The following is a 20,057-nucleotide window of genomic DNA, read 5'->3' on the forward strand; positions in this document are numbered from 1 at the left end:
AAAGAGCAGCTGGGGGTGTCTGGTTGCTAAGGAACGCCACCCCCTCACTCTGGAGTGCCAGTTCTGCTCCAAAAGCCTGCTCTCCAAGGCCTTGATTGAAGGGCCACCCTCCCCCTGCCCCTGGCTTCAGGAGAGAGGGGTTTGCAAATATCCTGCCGGGAAGGCCACTCTGTCTTCAGCCACTCTGACTGGGATTCCAGGGGCCAGGTAGGAGGGAGCTATTCCTCCCATCCAGGAGGGATTAATACTGCCTCTGACCAAGGTAAGCAGCCCCCCCCACCTTCTAGCTTTGTGGGACCCTCCCATGAGCTACAGTCTGGAGGCCTGGGCGCAGGGTGCGCCTCTCCATCCCTCATTCCCCTTCGGAGATATTTGTTGACTGGAGCCCTCTCCCCCCACCCCCCAGCCTTGCCTTTCTCCATCTTACTCCTTTCAGCAATCATCCTGGAGAGGACACATATCCAGACAAGCAACAGATAGCAAGCGGTGGGTGGACCTCCCCCATGGCTTTTTTGCTGCTATTGAGCATCTTCCAGATCTTTGTGGCTAAATCCACCAGGAAGGACTTCGCACCAAGGATTATGCGTCCACCCTCTCTGTAATAGGTTGGACTACATTGCCGGTCATGTTCTTGCATAGCCTCCTATGTGGGATCCGGGAAAGAATTTGCCAAGCCCTGCAGGAGTTCCAACAAGTGCTCCAGCCACCTCCGGAGAAGGCCTCTCCATTTCTTCCATACCGATCATGCAGAAGGCACACTGTGCGTGCTCCGCGGCAGTCTTCTTTTGAGTAGGTGGCGGCACTCCTGCTAAGGTCGGTCTTGCCAGGTGGGCCGCCCGCCGCTCTGCTTGTTTTCTTCCACCCTTGTCTCAGCGGCAGCCCTGGGCTTAAGGCGAAGCTCCTGCAAGCGGTCCCGAGGCTTTGGGCTTTCAACCGCCTCTTCCTAGGCTTGGCGGCCGTATCCCCGTTTGGGGCGCTCCCCGGAGACTGCCTCCGCGCTGTCCCCGCTCCCCGGGACCAAGCACCGCTGGTCAAGCATTCCACGCGGTCTTACCGCAGGTCAGTCAGCGTTTTAAGAGGCAGGCAGGCAGGCAGGCAACGTTACCCGTAGGTCGCCCCGTTCCTTCCTCCCCTTCTCCTGAGGCTCCAACGGGGTGGCCGACTCCCTCTGGGAAGCCAAGCCCAGCCTGCTCCATCCACGCCGGCCGAGGCTGCAGGACGCGCCCCGCAGAGGCGAAGCTCGCCGAGCTCCCGGCCGCGGCATCCACACCCCCGGCCGCTGGCCGGCGAGCGAACCTCTCGCAACCAGGGCTGCCCACGTGGCAGCAGCGGCGGCGGTTGCGCCACGCAGGCGGCCCCCTCCCCGGCGGAGGAAGCGCGCCGCGCCCGGCGAGAGCCTCGCACGCTCCCAGGGCTGGCTAGGTACGCGCGGCGGCGGCGGCCCCTCCCCGGCGGGGCCGGGCGGGCTGCTGGGAGTTGTGGTCCGAGCCGCCAGCGCCGGAGCAGACCGTCGGTCGGGACGGGCGAGCGGAACCCGGCGGCAGGTTGGGCAGGCAGGCGAGGGAAGGAAGGAGGGAGAGGAGGGGGGAGGGGAGGGGGGGGGCGGCCGCCCCCGGTGCGGCTCTTCTGCCAGGAGGCGGCGGGTGGCGAGGGAGGTTCTTAGCCCGCGGCGGCGCCCCTACGGGCCGGGGGCCTGAGGGCTTCCGCCTGGCTTGGCGGGGGCTCCTCTCCCCACCTGCGCTGGGCACGCCTGGTTCGGCTGCGGAGCAGCGGCGTGGGCGGCCGGCTCCCCGGGAGGGAGGGGGAGGAAGGAAGGAAGACGGGAGGAGGGATGGATGGAAGGGGCTTTGCCGCAGGCCCGGCGTCCGGGCTGCGAGTCCGGGACTCTACGCGCCGCGGCGGAACTGCCCTCCCGGCCTGCCAGATTTCCCTGGCAAGCCGGGAAGCCCCGCGGTCCGCCGCCCGCGTTACATAAGGCGACTTCCGCCCGGGAGGCCGTGCGAAGACACAGCCCGCCCCCCCGAAAAAGGGACCCCCAGCAACCGAGCCAAAGAAAGACAAGAGTCCAAACTTGGGGGAGCTGCGTTGGGCCGTTTGTCCGTGAGCGCTGGCGATCGCGGGTTTTGGGATGGCTATCTTGCTGCTTTTTTAAGGGGTCCCTTCCAGGCCATTTCGCTCAGGCAGAGGCTGGCATGGGCAGACGCTTCCCCCCCCGGGGGGCTTTTGGGCATTCCTCCTGGCCCAAGCGTTGGCTTGTGCTGTTGTTGTGGAGGGTGCCTCACGCTTTTTGGGTCCCGGGTGCTAGCTGCCTTTGGCGCTTGAATCTCTGAGAAAGGGCTCCTTTGATGGAGGGCAGCCTCCACCAGCAGCACCACCCCCGTCTAGGGCGGAGACGGCGTCAGAGGTGGTCTTTCTCTCCCTGGTGCAGAGGGGGTCCCAAGTGGGCCTGAGCCCCACCCAGACGCTGCCGGAGGTTTGTCCCTTTCCCAGCTGTTGCTGAGCTGCAGTCCCTGGAAGGCATCGCGGAATGGGACACTATTTCACCCAAGCAGGGATGGGTGGCAAAGCTCCCCTCTGGCTCAGGGAGAAGCATTGAACAGGCATCCCAGCTTCCCGCCTGAGCCGATAAGCCACAGCTGGGTCACCTTTGGGTCCCTTCAGAATTGGTGACTCACCAGCCTCTCGATCCCTGACAAATTGCTGCCTTGGTGTTAAGTGGGTGGCAAAATGTGGAGGTGGAGGGAGGCAGTTGAGGCAGGCAGGCAGCTGGGCAGCTCAGAAATGGGTTTCTCCCTGCCCTGTGGAAGCGCTGCCTCTGCTGCCCCTGGCGGGTTCCCTCCCAGGGCCCTCCACTCAGGCCTAGAAGGCTGCTGGGCGTGGCCTCTCTGCCTACTAGGGAAGGAGGCAACCCTTGCTAACCAAAGCTGGGACTGGCAAAAGGGTTTCTTTGTTTCCAGCCTGGTAGGCCTTCCAGGCTTTGGCCTTGCACCCCAAACCCGGGAAGATCAAAGGGAAAGAGGGTGGCATGGCTCCTTAAATTTCAGGAATTACGGGAGGTGCCCCGGGCACTTCTTTGGGGCGCCAAGTGATGGGGTGAGGGTGGGCTGATGGGACAGGCAGGAAGCCCCCCTGCCCAGTGCCCCGTGTGTTCTCCTTTCAGGTTGTCTGAGAAGATCAAGGGGGAGGCTGGATTCCCGCAGCCACTTCGCTTGGAGACCCAGGAGGGAGGAGGAGGAAAATCGTTGAGGGGAAGACCAAGGTTCTCGGAGCAGCCCCCCCCCTCCCCCGAGAGACATGATGCCGCCGTGGGAAAGCCCTTTGGAGGGTCAAGAGCTCAGGCACACAATGGGACCAGCCCCACTGGCCACCTTGAGCCGGGTGCTTGGCACCCGGATCCCTAGGAACTCTTTCGCTGCGTGACCGGCCTTTCTCTGACGGGTGAAGCTGCCCAGGTCCTGCCCAGTTTTTCCCATTGAATTTCTTCTTGCCCCCCCCCCTGTGCCCCAGGCACAAGGCTTTGCACAGCTGCTGCCAAGATGTCTCTGGAAGGGCTGATGTGCTGCCGTGGGTCGCTTGACTGGTTGAGGGAGTTCATCGGCTCCACCATCCAGTCGGTGCGGGACTGTGACCCCCCTGCACTCAGCACCCTGGCCCTCCTCCTGGCCCTCTTTGTCTGGTACTGCTACCACGTGGGGCGGGAGCAGCAGCCCCGGCCTTACGCAACGGTGCTCCAGGGGGGCATGGAGGTGGCTGGCCTGCAAAACGGCTTCAGCCACTGCCGCTCCCCCGAGTGTGTGCGCTGCGCCCAGAGCGATGGGCTGAACCAGAAGCTCTACCACAACCTGCAGGAGTATGCCAAGCGGTACTCGTGGGCGGGCATGGGCCGGATCCACAAGGGCATTCGCGAGCAGGGCCGCTACCTGACCAGTCGCCCCTCCATCCAGCGCCCGGAAGTCTTCTTCCTGCCCGATTTACCCACCACCCCATATTTCTCCCGGGAGGCCCAGAAACATGATGTGGAACTGTTGGAGCGCAACTTCCAGACCATCTTATGCGAGTTCGAATCCCTCTACAAGGCCTTCTCCAACTGCAGCCTGCCGGATGGATGGAAGGTCAACAGCACGCCCAGCGGCGAGTGGCTGACCTTCTACCTGGTCAACCAGGGCACCTGCGTGCCCCGGAACTGTCGGAAGTGCCCTCGGACATACCGCTTGCTGGGGAGCCTCCGTACCTGCGTGGGCAGCAATGTGTTTGGCAACGCCTGCATCTCTGTGCTGACCCCTGGCACAGTCATCACTGAGCACTATGGGCCGACCAACATCCGCGTGCGCTGCCACTTGGGTAGGTTCTGCGGTTCCCCTGCCCGCTTCCTGGCTAGTGTTCTGGCAAGTGGGGTATCAGTCACCGCCCTGGATGAGCTCCAAGTGGCCTTGAGCTGGTCAGCAAGGGGGGAGGCAAAGCGTCCCTTAGGGGCTGGAGTTGCCCTGCGCTGCCTTTGCTCAAGAGTTCTGGCTGGTCAGACTCCCCCTTGCAGAGTTTGGGGGCTGTATTGGGAAAGGAGCGTTATCTGACTCCTTGATGTCATGCCAGAATCTTCCAAGATGGTTTGAAAAGGCGGTTTGCAGGTAGAGAGATGGTAGGAATCGGGTTTTCTGCATAATGAAATTTCTATGCCTTTCCAAGCAGCATCGGATGCAGACGGTGTAAAGTTGGGAATCCCATTCTGGCATTTGTTCAGGATTTGAGAGACCCCGTTTTGTTAGACCCACAGCAAAGGCTCATTTGCATGGCTGGCACAAACCGCCTCACATACCAGTCTGGGCAGCTGCCATGGCAACTGCAACCGGTGGCCTTATCTGTATTCTGCCAGGCAGCTGCCCGAGACCTTTGGCTACCTTGGGGTGTCTGGGCTGCCTGCCTGTCGACTCCTCTCTGTTGGGGGGCAGGTGCTATAGAGATGCAATTGGGAGTCTTGTACGTATGGGTACTCCTCTTTTGTGGCCAGCTGGGAGGATAAATGCTCTGTATAAACAGCGTCTTTAGGGGATCCGAGCTATTGGAGGGGCAGCTCCCCAGGGCAGGGGGCTGGGTTGATGCCACACCTTTCCTTTCCTCTCTCCTTCCTTCCCCCCTTTGCAGGTTTGAAGACACCCAGCAGCTGTGAGCTAGTGGTGGGAGGTGAGCCCCAGTGCTGGGCCGAAGGACGCTGCCTGATTTTTGATGATTCCTTCCTGCACACAGCCTACCATGGAGGCAAGTCCCCTGCAGCTGAAGACAGCGCTGTGCCACAGAGACCTGGAGGGCGTTTTCCAGGCCTCCCCCTTCCCTGTGGGCAGAAGTGAGCCTGGGAGGCACCTCCATGCCCATCCCCTGGACCAACTTCCCTTCTCTTTGCCCCTCCAGGCTCCCCTGAGGAAGGACCCCGTGCGGTGTTCATGGTAGATCTTTGGCACCCCAACGTCGCTGCAGCCGAGCGCCAGGCCCTCGATTTTATCTTTGCTCCTGGACGGTGATGTGGGACTCCCTCCTATCAAGAGCAGGTTCTGTGTGGAGTGGGCTGCCCTCCCTCCTGAGTGACACAGGCACATTCACGCACAGCTGATGTGGAGTTTGCACCTTGCACCGGATTTGGCACCCAGGCCTTTTCACCTTACAACCTCCTCCCATCCGCCGTTTTGCTTGGGGCTGGCCTGCCCTCCCCCCGCTTTTTCTCTCTCTGTGATTAGGCCAAATGCTGCTGTAGTGTCCGTCCACCTTGCTATTTGTGCATTGCTATGCCCAGAATTTTGCATCTGCAGTTCTTGGGAGGCGTCGATGAACCTAGCTGTGCCAATCTTTCTCTTGTGAACCCCCTCAAAAGGCAAAGCACCCAGTTGCCCACATCCTCAATGCAGCTTCAGAAACCACAGTGGGCCACCCCAGGCTGGATTCTGTCTCCTCCCCCCACACTTGACAGAAGTGAGCGGAAGCAAAGCATGTCAGCGTTTGGGGGATGGCCGAGACTGCCCTCTTTTTCTCAAGCCCCGCATTGGCTGCTTTGTGCCTTGTTTGAGGTGCTTCTGCCTGGACTGGGGCAGCATTGTTTGCGCACCGATTGGGGGGGGGAGGGGCTGTCATGGGCTCTCCCTGCAGAGTGGCAAGCAGGAAGAGGGGGCTTTCTGGCCACCTTTCTGGGGCAGAAGCTGAAAGCAAACCAGCCCCAAATGCCGTTTCTCACACAACAGAGTCACGAGGCAGTTTCTGCACCCCACTTGCAACGTGGGGCATAGCAGCACTGTGGCTTGGCCAAGGGCAGGACTTTTCAATAAAACACGTGTGCTCAACATTCGGGTTTCCTTTCCTTTGTGGCTGATGGTGGTCACGGTTAAGACTCTGGGGTCAGAGGGAGAAAGTGGAAGGAGCGACCCTCCTCTCCCCCATGGTGGGCCAGGAAGAGGCAGAGGAAGCCCTGGGAGCTTTCCTCTGCTGGGATCCAATGGATCCCCTGGGTGCCTTTTAAAACAGAACTCGGCGATCCTCTTGTCATTGGCCGAGCAGGCTGCAGCTGACAGATGCTGAGCACAGATCAGGCAGGGAATATCAGGCGGGGGATCCCCCCCCCCGGCATCCCTCTGGAGCCCTCCGCCCTAGAGACCAGGAGGGAGCGCATCTCTGCTGGAAATTGCAACCCAGATCTGGTTGCTATAATGATTCACCCCCTTCTGAGAACTTGAGTGCACTGCAAGACTTGATCAAGTGGGGCTCAACTTGGGGGGGGGGAGGAACTGGAGGCCGTGCAAGTCATGTGTCCAAGATGAGTTTCCCTCAGTTCCTGTGCCTGCTGCCCTGCCGGCTGGAGCTGACAGACGGCGGCTAAGGCTTTCCTTTCCTGCAGCAACTGTGGGCACAGAGGCTATTTCCCTCTGGGGCCTCTGTTGCTATGCAAACACTCCCGCCTGGCTGAAAACACGGCTGCCCACGGCTGCTCCCAATGGTGGGCTCCCTCCCAGGGCCCCAAGCTCTCTTGCTAGGGGCCGGGTGTCCGTCGAGGATCCAGACCTGGGGATCAACAGCGCAGGGCGGACCCTCGTTACGAATGCAGGCCGGGAGAGCCAGAGCAGAAGATGGCAGCTTTATTCTCCCCCAGACCTTTATTCAAGCCCCCCGCCTGTGCTTTTCTATAGAACAAAGATTTCCAGAGAATGCAGAACAGCGGGGAGTGGCAATGGGCATCAGTCCATCTCGAGGCAGGGTAACGGGCTGGAATTTCTTAGCAACAACCCCTCCGCCACCCCCTCGGAAATAGGAAAGCCTGGAGGAGTGCCAGCAGCAACATGGGTGAGAGCAGGGCAGAGGAAGGCTCCTCTCGGTGCCACCATTCAGAAAGTGCCTCCAAGAGGGGAAGGCCCCCAAAACTGCTGCCGCTCCCCAAGTCACGCTCTGGCCTGGAGCCAAGTCACTTTCCAAAGGCTCTGCCAGGGCAAGAGCCTCTCCCAAGCCTGAAGGGGGGGGTGCACTTGTAGGCACTGGGGAGGGTGGAGGGGCAGAGAGTCCCAAGAGAGCGCTCCCCACACCCAAGTTGGGTGGGACCTGAATGCTGCTCACTTTGACTAAGAGGCCTCAGCTCCTTCAGGCAGGGCCACCAGAGGGCACACCTTGGGAAGATGTGGCAAGGAGTCCGTGGGCTTCAAAGGCTTCTGCACCAGAACTGAGGCAGTCCTGGATAGACGTGGAGTCCACCTCAGAGCAAGTTCACCCCGTGCTTGAGGAGCTTCAGCCTGGCCTTGCTGGGCAGACCGACAATGCTGTCCCGGGGGTTGGGCACCCCCGAGTTGTAGGGCGGCGAACCCCTCTGCTGAAAGTAGCTCTCCTGGACGGCGTTCCGGCAGCCGTAGACAGCTGTGCTGGCGTTTCTGAAACAGATCAAGAGACGGGTACCGAGAATGCTGGGCTAACTGTGGCAGGCAGCCGTGCTCAAGCAAGGTCTCACCGGAACTGCCCAGTACCCGGTCCCCGGGGCCCCCTCCGCCCATCTTTACCTGAGCGTCAATTCAGAGGCGGTGGGCAGCTGCTCAAAGGTGGCGTGGATCAGGCCAGTGGCTTGCAGGAAGAGCTGGTCCTCGGGGCTCGTGGTCTGCAGGACGTTGGCTGAAGGGAAAAGTTGCGCCATCAACGATGCTGGGGCGTGAGAGGGAAGCCAGAGTCTATCTCCCAGCCCCTCCCCCACTCACTGGTGAGGATGTTCTGGATGGCGTCGTAGTGAGCAAAGTTATAGGTGCTCCTGGCCGAGGGGAGGGGGCCCTTGGGAAGGGTCTCTGCCAGGTGGACCTCCAGGCCGTTCAGGGAAGCCAGGCTGCTGTGGTACTGTGAGTTGAGGAGGTTGGGGGGGAAGAGAGAGAGAAAGATTTGTGAGAGCCCCCCCCTCACCATAGTCCCACTTGGGAGCCTGCCACAGAAAGGGTTCTGGAGGGCAGGGAAGCCGGCCTGGCCACCCTCCGTGAACGGCTGCCCTCAGGGCCTCGAGCGAGTTGGGTGCGTTTGCACTTTCCTTACCACGTCCTCCATGAAGTCTCCGGAGCTCACCAAGGCCTCTTCAGCCAGGAGGGCCAACACCAAGCCCCGGATGTGGTGAACGTACAAGGCCATCCTCACCAAGGGGGCTCCATCTGCCCCTCCTGCCGGAGTCTCACTCCCTTTGCTGCTGTCCAGGTCCCCCTGGGACTCCCTGCGTATGCGGAATAAGATGGTGGAGCTGGCCTGGCACCTCCTGCCCCATCCCCATTTGCCTCTCCCCTTGGAAGGGCGGGGGGCCCCTACCGCCCCTGGGGAATGGTTGGCTGTCTGGACAGAAGGACTGCCCTGACTAGACATCAATGCTGCCCCTGCTCATCCCATTAGAAGGCAGCTGAGCCGTCTGGACTGGCACAGGGAGGCCAGAGGGCACCTGCCTTGGCAACAAAAGTGAGAAAGTGAGGCTGGGAATCTCCTCAGAGAGCCTGATGGAGTCACCAAAGCCACAACGGACAGCCCAGCCCGGAGGGACGGTCACGCTTCTGGACTTACCTGGTCATCCACTCTACAGGCAGTTCCCGCAGGGCGGCTGCTTCGTCCTCCAAGAGGTAAACGGGTATGACGCAGACCCCTGGCGGTAAAGTTGTCAGCGCAAAAGAGGTCAGGGAACCACCTGGAGAAAAGACCAATCCAGAATCCTCAGGCACTCAGGAGGAGCTTGGCAAGTGGGCAGCAGGGCCCGGAGTGAATGGCCGGCTCCAGAGGGTGGACGGAGCCATGCCCAGCCTCTCAGCTTACCCTCTTTGAGCTGCGCTGCCCCCTTTTCCGGCCCACTCTAGAATGGAAGCAAAAAGTTAGCCAGGTGATACCAAGCTGCAAAAAAAAGTTATTTTTCTCAGACCAGGATTATTTCATGACATCCCCCCCCTCACTCCCCCATGATTATTACACCAAAACCATCTAAGAGATATTGGCACATTTTCTCCCCTTCTCCCCTCCCCCCGGCCCCACAAGGGCAGAGCTACAACTTACGCTTCCATCCTCTGCTCCCTTCTGCAGCAAAACTCTGGCAGTGAGCTCAGGTGGCAGCTGTGTACTGACCACCCTGCATGGAGAAAGGAAGGAGAGGTCACCCATGGGGCCACACTCAGCTATAAATCCCCAATCCCTGAAGAACGAGGCCCATCTAAAGAGTACAAGAAGGCCCTTGGCCACTCGGCCACATGGAGGCCTTCACATTGGAGGGTGTTGTGGTCCGCCAGCAGCCTGCGGAGCTGGCAACGGAGTCAGACAGCGATGAGGCCGAGGAAGAACATGGGCCGTCTTCTTGCATTTATTTTGCATTGGTGACTTCTGAACTTTTGCCAAGAAAGGCTTTTGGCAATTTGCCTAACTAGACCAAGGTTTGTGATAGGACTGAGGAACTGTGTTGGGAGTAATTTGCTTTAATTTAGTTGGATTACGCTGAGGATGAAGTAATTCTCAGCTGTTCAAATAAAGTTTGTTTTTACACTGACTGAGTTTCCTACTATCTACTGGGGCCTGGGTCACAACGGTGGGAGGGGCATTATGGGGTACAGGGGATCTGGCTCTGATCTGATACCCAGCAATTGTGGAGCTGATTATCTTCAGGGCCGCTCAGCAAAGGCCAGTGGAGAAGACCATTGAGTCTCAGTGCTGACCGCCTGCTCCCCAGACACTCACCGGCCCCGGTACAGGATGCAGCCCGCCAGCACATGGCGAGAACGCTGGCAGCTCTGCAGGATGAGGGCAGCTTTCAACAAGAGTAAAGGGTCCACCTGCCAGAGAGGAGAGACCGAGCAAATGACCCTTTTAGGCTCCTCGTGGCAGCCAAAGGGCCTTGTCCCACCTGGCCCTTCCTACTTTTGACTGCGCCACAAGAAACAGGCCCCAGCACCTTGGTTTTGTCCAAGGCCCAGAGGGAATTAAACACCCGGTGGAGGTCACTGGAGTTTTGCTGCAGGTGGCTCACGTACAGTTCCCACTCCTGGTCAAGGTCCTCCTGTGAGCGCTCCTGGAAGGACAGAGAACATCCTGATCAGAAGTGGGGGCAAGGGAGGGACAGCCCTCACCACAAGCTGCCATGTAGAAAGGCCCTCTTTTGTTGGGGGGGGGGCTTGAGGAGGCTCAGACGGCCTCACAATGTACCCGGAGCAGAGGGAGAAGTTGGAGCCGAGGCTGGAATAAGCCACAAACCGATACAACGTGGAGCGCAACTGCCAGGAATTGTTCCAAAGCGCTCCCCTGGCTGGAGGGGCAACTTGAGAGGCTTCAAAACAGCCCCCACTGTTTCCCAGGGTTTGCTGTGAGATGATGATTATTATGCATCCGTTGCCCGCGACAGCTGAGCTCTCCCAGTGGCTGCTTCACAGATTGACGATGTGTGATGGTTGCGTAGAACCACCTGGTGGCCATACATTACTCGCCATCAGCCAGTGCCCCACCCCGTGCCCAGCCCCCCCCGCCCCCGTCAAGGGAAGCGGGATGGCCGCTCAGCAGACGGGGCATAGCGGCAGCAGGGATACATTGCCAAAACAGATGTTTCACCAGGAGGAAAAGAAAAAAGCGCAACCACTTGCGAGGAATCTTGCAGGGCAGCAAGATGGGCCCCGAGGGATGCCACGCTCTGCCCAGGGCCCTAGCCTGGCCCCTCCTGCTGACGGCCCGGGGAAGTCCAGGCAGGAAGGGGGCAACTCACCAAGTAGGCCCGGGAAGCCGGCCCGTTGTAGAAGCGGAAAAGTCCGACCAGCCGCTCCAGGAGCCGCCTGCAGCTGAGGTCCGAGAGGTCGGCGGTGCAGCCCAGGACCTGCAGGGAGAGAAGGGCCGGCATGGGCCACTGACCCGCCCCGATGCCCCCCCCACCCCCACCCCCTGAGCAGTGAGGTTCCTGCTCGTTGCAGGGGCCATTTTGGGTGAAGTGCAGCTGCTTTTACATTGTGCCTGATGAGTCAGTTGTGTTGTCTGTGTGTGTAGTGTGAAAGTTGGTTTTTGGTACCTCTTATTGTTTTGTGTACTTTATTATTTGTTATTGGCCACGCCCACCAATTAATCCACCTCCCACAGATTTTGCTTTAGATTTCACCCCCACCCCAGGCCGCGCTGCAGCCCCGCACTCACCCACAGGTAGCTGCCCTGCGCTTCCAGCGCGAACTTCAGCTTCCGCAGCCGGATGAGGCCCGGCGGGCAGCCGGAGATCTCCAGGGCGCAGCGGGCCACCCCCGCGATCTGCCCGCACAGCAGCTCCTGCTCTTCGCGCGGGGCCTGCAAGGCAGGAGGGGGGCCGGTGGGGCAGCCGAAGGGCTTGAAGGGGGCGGGGTCGTGCGGGGGGAGGGGAGCCTACCTGGCGCGGGTGGAAGCAGCAGATCCCGGCGCGGGTGGGGTCGCCCTCGCCCCGCACCTTCGAGGCGTCGTAGAGGAAGAAGCAGCGCCACCTGCGGGGACAGGGCAGGGCGAGGGGGGGGTCAGCGGGGGCTGGAAGGGGGTCAGCGGGGGAGGAGGGGTCGTACCAGGCGGGGGCGGCGGCCATTCTGGCCTCTTCGCAGCGGGAAGAGCGGAGGCGCGGGGGGGGCGTACCAGGCGGAAGGGGAAGCGGAGCCCCTGCCCGCCCCCCCGCGAGGCTGTCTGCCCACGCTCAGAGGCGCCCTCGGCAGCCGGACCCGGAGAAACCAGCCACTTCCGCCAGGAAGTCACGTGCGCGGGCACGTTTCCGGCGGGGCGGGGTGGCTCCCCGAGGAAGAGTCGCGCGCCCTCCTCCTCCTCCTGGCTGCGCGGGACGACGGGTGCCGCGGAGGGACGCTCCTCGCGTTTCGCGCTTCCGCTGCTGATGCTCCGGCATGTCCGCGGATAGGTCTCGTGCGGGACGGACTAGAAGGCGGCGGCGGCCGCCGGCCAAGGACGAGACGGCAGAGGCGGCGGCGGCGGAACGGCAGAGGCGGCGGCTACAGGAGGCGCTGTAAGGACCACCCCCCCACACACAAAAAAAGAAAACAGAAAGGAGAAGAGGGGGAATGGAGCTTCCACAGAGCGGCGCAGTCTATCTCCGAAGGATTCTTAGCACTGAGTTCCTCCTTCCTTTCTTTGGCAGCTCCGAACTGAAGGATTCCGACTTCTGGGACTCCAGCCGAAGTGAGGCTTTGCCCAGCGGCCAGGACTGGGGCTGACCCTCCCCGGAGGGAGGCGGTCCCGGAGCCAGCCAAGAGAGTCAAGCCCTCGCTTGGGGGCAGCCCACCGGGGCAGCGCTGGCTGGGCAAAGAGGGAGGGAGGCGGCTGTGGAGGGAGCCTCCGTGGGGTGGGGGGGCGTGGGGGTCCTGGCCTGCCCGGACCCACTTTGGCCTCTTCCTCCTCCTCCAGGAACCATCTTGAAGGCCCTGCGGAGCCCCCCAGCAGCCCAGCAGCAGGACCCCTTGCGGGAGTGGCCGGAGGCCCTTCGGGGGGGAGCGGCCCCGGAGGGCCCCGGGGGCAGAGCGGGGGGCCTGCGGTGTGTGTGCTACGGCCTCGGGAGCTTTTGCTCGTGCGGGAAGGCGCGCCTGCAGCTGGCCTTCCTCTTGCTGCTGCTGGAGGAGCTCAAGGTTGGGACCACCGACTGGGGGGCAGGGGGGGTGGGGAGAAGGGCGGGGGAGACCCTGGTGCCAGTCAACCCCCCCTCCTGCTTTTGCATTGCAGGTTGCCCCAGAGATGTGCTTCATCTTTGACCCCGTCTTTTCCACACTGGAAATTGAGGTGCTGAGCGGCCTCGGCCTCACCGTGCTGCAGTGGAACGAGGTGAACTTGGGTGGGTGGGGGTGAGCCAACGTGCCTGGCCCCACAATCGGGGGTCTCTTCCCTGGGGCCGGGCCCTGCCGTTCTCGGTAAAATCTGTTTGTCGCCCAGGAGGGGAAACGGAGCATCGAGGGCCCCACGCTCTTCTACATGATCCACTGTGGGAAGGCGCTATACAACAACCTGCTATGGAGCAACTGGTCCGCGGAGGCCCTCGCCCAGATGGTGGTCGTAGGCAATAGCTTCAGAGGCTTCGAAGAGAGGTACGGGCTCCCGCTGCCACCTGGGCAGGGAAGGTGCTGGTGTCAGCCACTCGGCCTGCGCGCCTCCTTTGAAGACCCCGTCTGTTTGCGCGATCCTGGCCTGTTGAACCAGACAATGTGGATTCCTACACTGCTGGGCTCAAAGGCTGATTTGACCCTAACCCTTGGTCCCCTCCTGTGATTTGGCTGAAAGCTGCACGAAGACCTGCCAGGAGTTTTACTTTCCCCCTCCACGTTTTGTAATCTCTCATCCCCCCAATTCCCATTTTAGGCTGCTGGCCAAAGTCTTCCGTGAGAATTATAGCTACATTGCCAAGGTGGGTCTTCCTCTCTAGCTTGGGTGGCAGGGATCTGCGTGCCCATTTTTAGAGCCTAGAGACCAGAGCAGAATTTGCAAGCCAGAAACCACGGCCAGCTCATGATCCTTGGCCGACTGGTGGTGGCCTTGCACGGGTCACTCAGCAGGAGGGAAAGAGCTGAAGTCCTCTGGCCGCCTTTGGTCGCCACTTAGCTCTTGTAGCCTCTGGCCGCCAATGTGCCCAAACCCTGTGACACCTTGTGCTCACCTGTCCCCAGGTGTTGGCGGCAACCCAGGAGGAAGCCCTTCCGCCCCACCTGCAGCACCCCGATGTCTTCAACGACACATCTGTCCACCGCTTTCCTCTGCAGAAACTGAGGGGCCTCCCCCAGGACTGTTGGGCCTGTCAGCCGGAGCCCCGTTACCCGGAAGAGGCTCAGCTGGAGATCATCAGAAGCAAACCTCAGTAATATTTCTCCTCCCCCCTCCCCATGCACAGGAAAGGAGGGGTGGAGCTGCAACAATCCTGTTAGGAGCCCAAAGTCCTGGTGGGCCCTGCCCTACAAGCGGAGGAGACTCAACTCTTGCTTCTTGCTCAGAGCAGGATGCTTTTTTGGGGGGTGGGGGGAAAGAGATGGAAAATGATGATGGTAGGTTTTGCTCTTTCCAGGAAACTATGCCAGGATTTCTCCTCAAAAGTGCAAGGGGAACCTTATATTGACTTTTGTAACCATTAAAAATACTATCTTGAACCCTGTGTTTTTTATTAACAGCAGTTGCTCTCCTCTCCTAACTTTCTCAAGCCCCTTCAATGATTTGCCAAAATACTGTATTTTTCAGAGTATAAGATGCGCCTTAGTTTTTGGGAGGGAAAATAAGAAAAAAGCTGATTGGCGGGTGGATTGGCCTCCTGGAATACCCCCAATCAGCTGTTCCCAGAGGTGAATTTTAGCAACAGGTTCCTTGGTTGTGAGCTCTGTGCCTTGCTTTTTTTTCTGCCTATGAAAGCCTCCAAAACAGAACTTCAGAAAAAAAGCCTCTGAAGCTCTGTTTGGGAGCTGCTTTTCTGAAGCTTCTTTCTTTCTGAAGGATGGGCAGTTTGAGCATTTTTAACAGACAAGCACCAGAATAAAGCATGCAGTTTATTTACAGATGAAGTCAGGGCTGGGTCCTTCCAGCCCCTCTTCCTTTTACAAGGAGGCATAAGCACTTTCTGGGATGGGGGAGGTGGAGTAGCCCTTTGAGCCCCTCCTGCTCACTTGGCCATGTCGATGAGGCTCTGCAGAGACGTGGGCACCCAGGTCTTCTCGCCCTGCACAAAGACCACCCCCCGGTCGATATAGATGACGATGCGCCCGAAAGTGTAGAGCTGCTTCCCCTCGTGCCGCTTCCCAATGATGGGCATGAAGACAATGTTGTGTTCCTCTGCTTTGGTCTGGATGAGGTCTTTGAAGTTCATGGGCACAGAACTAGCGGCCATGCCGATCCCACGCTGGGCCATGTTCTCGGCTTCTCGGCGCTCCTGCATGGCCTCGTACTGGAAGTCCTTCCGGCGTTCTGTATGTGTGAGGTAGGCGATGTTCTCCCGTGCACCGGGCTGCATGTAGCCCCCTGTCAAGGGAGGAGGAGAAGGAAAGGGATAAGAACGCCTGCAGCCCCACGTGTGCACTGACCCCACCACGTAATTGGCCTGGCCAAGGATCTGGCCTTGAAGCATTTCAGATAACTGGGAGGACAGCATCAGCCTGAGAGCCACCCACCGACGCTGGAGGAGACCGCTCTGTTCATGATGTCCAGGGCTTCGTTGAACTTCTCCTTGATGGAGGGGTGGGCCAGCACCTGGTCGGAAAACATGGACTTCCAGCCCAGATACCACTTGGTGATCTCCTCATAATTGGGGTTGTTGCTGAGCCAAGAACAGAGCACCTGTGGGGGGAGGGAGAAAGGGGACATGCAGCAACAACCCAACACAAGCTCCAGTGACTCTTGGGGGCCCTTCCATTCCACTCCTGGCAGCCCAAAGGACGAGGAGATGCTCCCAAGCAACGGAAGGGCCACCTTCTGCAGCGGGGTTCAAGGACCAAGATGCCCAACGGCTTTAGGGATCCAACCACTCTGGCCACAGTGGCTCGTAATCCGGCCCAGACCCGGAGGGACACCCACCTGCAGCCACTTGGGGAAGAAGTGCTTCTCGAGAAGCCCCACCAGGCTGGAGACGGAGATCATCCCTTCCCAGTCCATCACCCAGAAGAAGGCGTCCATGTGCTGCTGGTGCGGATTGATGATCAGCTCGTTGAGACACAGGCCTGTGGGGAGAGGAGATCAGCAGGAAAGACCGCCAGCCATTAACTCAGCCTCCTGGGGTGGGGTGGGGGGAGACACAGCAGACCTGCTCCCCCCACAAGCACCTCGGCTCCTTCACAAGCAAACCAACCGGTCAGTCAGTCCAGTCTTTATAATATTTCGCACTTCATGAAATTAACTGCTTTGTTTTGCAAAGCCTGACACTCTTTGGGCGGCGGGGAGGGAATCCCAAAACTGAACCAGGGAGGAGGAGAGCGAGGACCACCCTGGAGCTGCCAGTTGTCGGCCTTCTCCCTTTTGGGGGGAGGATTCCCTGCCTCGGCTCTAAATCTCCACATGGGGATCATGGACTGGCAGATAAGCTGCCCTTCATCCGCAGCCAAAATCCTCCCTGCCTTTCCTTGCAGATGAGGAAACAGCTGCATGAGGAGCGGATGGTGAAGGCCGAAAGCAACAGCCTTCTTGTACCAAGGCCAAACAATGGTAGCCAGCCAGAATCGCGGGATTTCAGGGCCAGGCCACCCATCCCCTGCCCACATTCATCTTCCTGAAAGAAGATGCTAACTGCCGGCCCGCCTTTGGGGTTGGGTGTGGGGAGAGATACTTTCTCTTTCCTGCTCTCACCCAGTTTGGGCACAATGTTCTTGACCATGAAAGCCTCCCACGAGCCTGGAGTGAAAACCTCCTTCCAGGGCTGCAGAATCAGCTTGGCCGAGGAGTCGCTGGGGTGCCACTTCTGGAGGGCGTTGGACAACTTGTTGCGGATGGGCGAGTAGAGGGGTTCGAGCCGGGCCTGCATCAGGGGCAGCCAGGGGTGTATCCACGAGTGGATGGGCACGGTGTCAGTTAGGGGGTTCCAATTCTCCACCTAAAGCAACAGTGAGAAAAGTGTAGAGGCCGGGTCTGCGGAAGCAGCTTCCCCACAGCGGCCCAAAGAATTGCCCGTCACACCTCCTTCTGTAGTTTGGGGAAGATCAGCTGGTCCAGAATGTTATCTAGGATCCAGACCGGAATGATGTGCCTCCAGCTGTCGAGGAAGTCCACGATCGGGATGCAGTGGCGGGGCTGCCACTGGGCCACAATGTTTCGCACGTACGGCATCCACGTTTCCCACATCAACCTACGGATCCCAAGCGAGCAGTTCAGGGCCCAAATCGACCCAACCCACTTAAGAGATTCTTCTGGGGAAGAGCCCCTCTCTCCTTCCGTGCCGGAGGCTCACCTGTGGAAGGCATCTGAGCCGAGATCCTGTGCACTGTGAGAGAGCAACTGATCGTTCTCCAGCAAGGCTTTCCATTTGGCCAGGATCTCCGTGCCGGCTGTGCAGTCCTACAGAGGAGAGAGAGGCATGGCTCTAATTGCAAGTTTGGTGAGCTGCGCACCGATCCACAAGCCTCCAGAAGCTGGCTTGGAGCTGCACCTGAAGGCCCATGGAAGCCCCACCTTGAGGGGGTCCCAGTTCTTGAAGTAGTCCTTGACCAGAGGGAAGACGATGGCCACGGCCAGGTCCACGCGGTCTGACATCTGGTACTCTTCATAGTACTTATCCTGGAGGGTCTCAAATATCTTGACGCACTCAGGCAGAGTCAGGGGGTCTTCGCAGTTGGGCTGCATCCGCCTCTCGCACTCTTCCACCAGGTCCAGCACCTCGCTGAGGTTGCGGATATCAGTCTCCTCCTGCAGGAGCACCTTCTCCATCTTCTCAATCTCGTGGCTCAGGTTGACCACCATGTCCCGCTCATATTGCAGCTGCCGGTCATTCTGGATGATTTCCTGCTCTGTCAGGTCGATCAGCAGCTGCAGATTGTGCTCCAGCTCTGGCAGGGAGAACGTTGGTGTCCTGGCGTCCTTGCCCAAGACTGGCAGCTGCTGCTGGGGACCATCCTCCGGAATGTTGTGCTTCTGGCTGATCTGACTGTAGCTGTAGTAAACCTTCTGCTCCCGACCCGTCATGTCAATTACCTTCCAAAAGAGAAACCGCACTCAGTGAGGAGGCGAAGGGGCACGGCAGGCCCCAAGGTGGAGGAGGACCGCCAACGTAGGGAAGAGGGGTAGCATAAGCATGCAATAAACAAACTTAGGCTGTTGCTGACATCCATTCCACTCTCAGAGCCCCAGGGAGGCAGCTGGAGATTTATTAAGGACTGCAAGCTCATTCCATGGCAGACCCTTCGTTGCTGTCTTTCCTGGATGGAGCAGAACCGCTTAGCCCTCCCCCCTTCCTCCCCTCACCTGCCCCTCTTGCTGCCACCTCCCAGCTCACCTTGACCTGCGCCAGCTCCTTCTGAGGGGCAGACAGCTGCTTGCCCGCCCTGCCCTTCGCTTTCAGCTCCTCCACCGTCTTGTAGGTATACTTGGGCTTTTTCTTGCCCCCGCTGGGGTCCTTCCGCCACTGGCTGAGTTCCTTTTGAAATTCCTGAGGGGGAGAGGAGAAACGTCAAAAACAGAGGCAGGCAGGGCGGAATCCATAAGGCACCCATTTTTTACTGAGATCAAGCAGGAGATTGCATGTGATCGGGGAGGGGCTGTTGTTCTCCCTAAGAGGTGGGAAGCCACAGGTTTCCCAGCATCCGGTCTCTTACAGACTTTGCTGGAGAGCACAGGCAGATTGGGATTAAGCCATGCTAGTCTGAAACATCTGGCATGAACCACTCGGGCACAGGAAAAACAATTTACCATATAGAAGCATAGGAAGCCATTCGAGAGCCCTCATTTTGCTACAGTCTGTTGGGGGGGGGACTTTCTCCCACACTAGCTCTAATGTTGCAAATGAGAACATGGGGGTCATACCTCCTCCTCCTCCTCATCAGAGTCAACAATGGGGAAATCTTGCAAGGACTGTGTGGTTCGCTCTGAGCCGTATGCGCCAATCGCTGCCTTGCCTTTCCTCTGCTTGGCCTCAATGGGGTTGATGATACCTAGGAAAGTTCTTCAGGGTTAGTGAGTGAAACCGAGAGCTCCCTGCAGATGCCAATGGAGGCTCCATCACTGGAGGACTTCAAGAAAATATTGGGACAACTGACGAGAAGACCTCCAAGCCCCATCTTTTCGGGTGCCGCTACCAACCTCCCCTGAATTTTATAAATCACCAATTTGTGACAACCATGGATAAAAAGCCGGGATGCAAAAAGCGGAATAAGGCAACGATGGGCTTGAGGAAAAGAGGGATAGCCGGAGCCTACCTTGGGCGTTCTTCCCCAGGCCTCTGCCAGGCACGTAGCCCATCTTCTGCAGGAGCTTCTGCCCGATGCCCTTGGTGTGCCTCTCCCAGCTGCCGAAATCGGCAAAGGACTTGCTGCCGCCCACGAAGCCCTTCTGGCTGGGCTTGAAGTTGCCGCCCTGCATCAGTCCGGAAGGGAGAAAAGGGAGGATGAGCCCAGGGAAAGGCCGGTGGGGGGGGCGCCCCTTCCTCCTCTCCTCACCGTCTTCAGCTTCTTCGGCAGCACCTCCTTGGGGGGCTCCTCAGCCCGCGCCCCGCTCTCCCCCTCCTCCTCCTCCGAGTCCTCGTCGGAGCCTTCCTCCGCCGCCGCCGCCGCCGCCCCCTTCTTCAGCCCGGCGCTGATGAAGCTCACCGGGGCCGAGTAGTCCCGGGACCTGCGGGAGGAGGGAGGGCACGAGGGCTTTTAGGGCGGGGGGGGGCCCTCCGAGCCCCGCCGTTCCCCCCTCCCCCCCTCCCGGCCCCGCCCGCGCACCGCTTCCCGCCGAAGCTGGGCCTCTCCTCGTCCGAGTCGCGCTCGGCCCACAGGCCGTAGATGGCCTCCTCCTTGGTCTGCCGGTGCCGGTGCCGGTTGGGGTTGAACTCGTTCTGCAGGTCCCACTCGCTGATCTCGAACCTCTCCATCTCCACGCCGTCGTCCTCCGCCTCCGCCTCGCCACCGCCGCGCCCGTACAAGTAGGAGAGCGACATGTTGCCCGCGCGGAGA

At 59.8% G+C, this 20,057-nt stretch overlaps 4 protein-coding genes across 11 annotated transcripts; 2 read left to right on the forward strand and 2 right to left on the reverse strand.

The window, feature by feature from the left end:
- Positions 1-920: 920 nt before the first annotated feature.
- Positions 921-6,334, forward strand: ASPHD2 (aspartate beta-hydroxylase domain containing 2). Of its 4 annotated transcripts, none has more exons than XM_058158618.1 (4): positions 921-1,544; positions 3,161-4,341; positions 5,140-5,253; positions 5,404-6,334. In XM_058158618.1, exons 2-4 carry the CDS (start codon positions 3,537-3,539, stop codon positions 5,511-5,513), a joined length of 1,029 nt encoding a protein of 342 aa, XP_058014601.1. In that variant the 5' UTR covers positions 921-1,544; positions 3,161-3,536; the 3' UTR covers positions 5,514-6,334. The 4 variants fall into 4 exon arrangements, with proteins under 4 accessions (XP_058014601.1, XP_058014605.1, XP_058014603.1 ...); XM_058158622.1 differs by having other exon boundaries at positions 921-1,422; XM_058158620.1 differs by lacking the exon at positions 921-1,544 and adding an exon at positions 1,642-2,473.
- A 761-nt stretch (positions 6,335-7,095) lies between these two features.
- On the reverse strand, positions 7,096-12,186 carry HPS4 (HPS4 biogenesis of lysosomal organelles complex 3 subunit 2). 3 transcript variants are annotated; one of them, XM_058158347.1, is made up of 13 exons: positions 12,018-12,186; positions 11,852-11,942; positions 11,629-11,772; positions 11,210-11,317; positions 10,409-10,525; positions 10,195-10,289; positions 9,523-9,595; positions 9,289-9,325; positions 9,043-9,163; positions 8,533-8,704; positions 8,211-8,343; positions 8,019-8,157; positions 7,096-7,892 (listed from the first exon to the last, which is right to left on the reverse strand). In XM_058158347.1, exons 1-13 carry the CDS (start codon positions 12,035-12,037, stop codon positions 7,721-7,723), a joined length of 1,422 nt encoding a protein of 473 aa, XP_058014330.1. In that variant the 5' UTR covers positions 12,038-12,186; the 3' UTR covers positions 7,096-7,720. The 3 variants fall into 3 exon arrangements, with proteins under 3 accessions (XP_058014330.1, XP_058014331.1, XP_058014332.1); XM_058158348.1 differs by having other exon boundaries at positions 8,019-8,127; positions 12,018-12,183; XM_058158349.1 differs by lacking the exon at positions 11,629-11,772.
- An 18-nt stretch (positions 12,187-12,204) lies between these two features.
- Positions 12,205-14,575, forward strand: SRRD (SRR1 domain containing). 3 transcript variants are annotated; one of them, XM_058158354.1, is made up of 7 exons: positions 12,205-12,463; positions 12,596-12,636; positions 12,862-13,079; positions 13,174-13,272; positions 13,381-13,532; positions 13,804-13,849; positions 14,202-14,574. In XM_058158354.1, the coding sequence occupies exons 1-7, from the start codon at positions 12,345-12,347 to the stop codon at positions 14,298-14,300; spliced, it is 774 nt and encodes a 257-aa protein (XP_058014337.1). In that variant the 5' UTR covers positions 12,205-12,344; the 3' UTR covers positions 14,301-14,574. The 3 variants fall into 3 exon arrangements, with proteins under 3 accessions (XP_058014337.1, XP_058014336.1, XP_058014338.1); XM_058158353.1 differs by having other exon boundaries at positions 14,109-14,572; XM_058158355.1 differs by lacking the exon at positions 13,804-13,849 and having other exon boundaries at positions 14,109-14,575.
- A 379-nt stretch (positions 14,576-14,954) lies between these two features.
- TFIP11 (tuftelin interacting protein 11) lies at positions 14,955-20,057 on the reverse strand. The gene is made up of 12 exons (XM_058158346.1): positions 19,827-20,057; positions 19,557-19,728; positions 19,317-19,473; positions 18,925-19,052; positions 18,398-18,550; positions 17,578-18,096; positions 17,357-17,463; positions 17,086-17,254; positions 16,759-17,002; positions 15,994-16,136; positions 15,591-15,756; positions 14,955-15,441 (listed from the first exon to the last, which is right to left on the reverse strand). The coding sequence occupies exons 1-12, from the start codon at positions 20,039-20,041 to the stop codon at positions 15,086-15,088; spliced, it is 2,529 nt and encodes an 842-aa protein (XP_058014329.1). The 5' UTR covers positions 20,042-20,057; the 3' UTR covers positions 14,955-15,085.

The sequence above is a fragment of the Ahaetulla prasina genome, chromosome 15 (assembly GCF_028640845.1).
Source record: "Ahaetulla prasina isolate Xishuangbanna chromosome 15, ASM2864084v1, whole genome shotgun sequence".
In the NCBI taxonomy this organism is placed as follows: domain Eukaryota; kingdom Metazoa; phylum Chordata; class Lepidosauria; order Squamata; family Colubridae; genus Ahaetulla; species Ahaetulla prasina.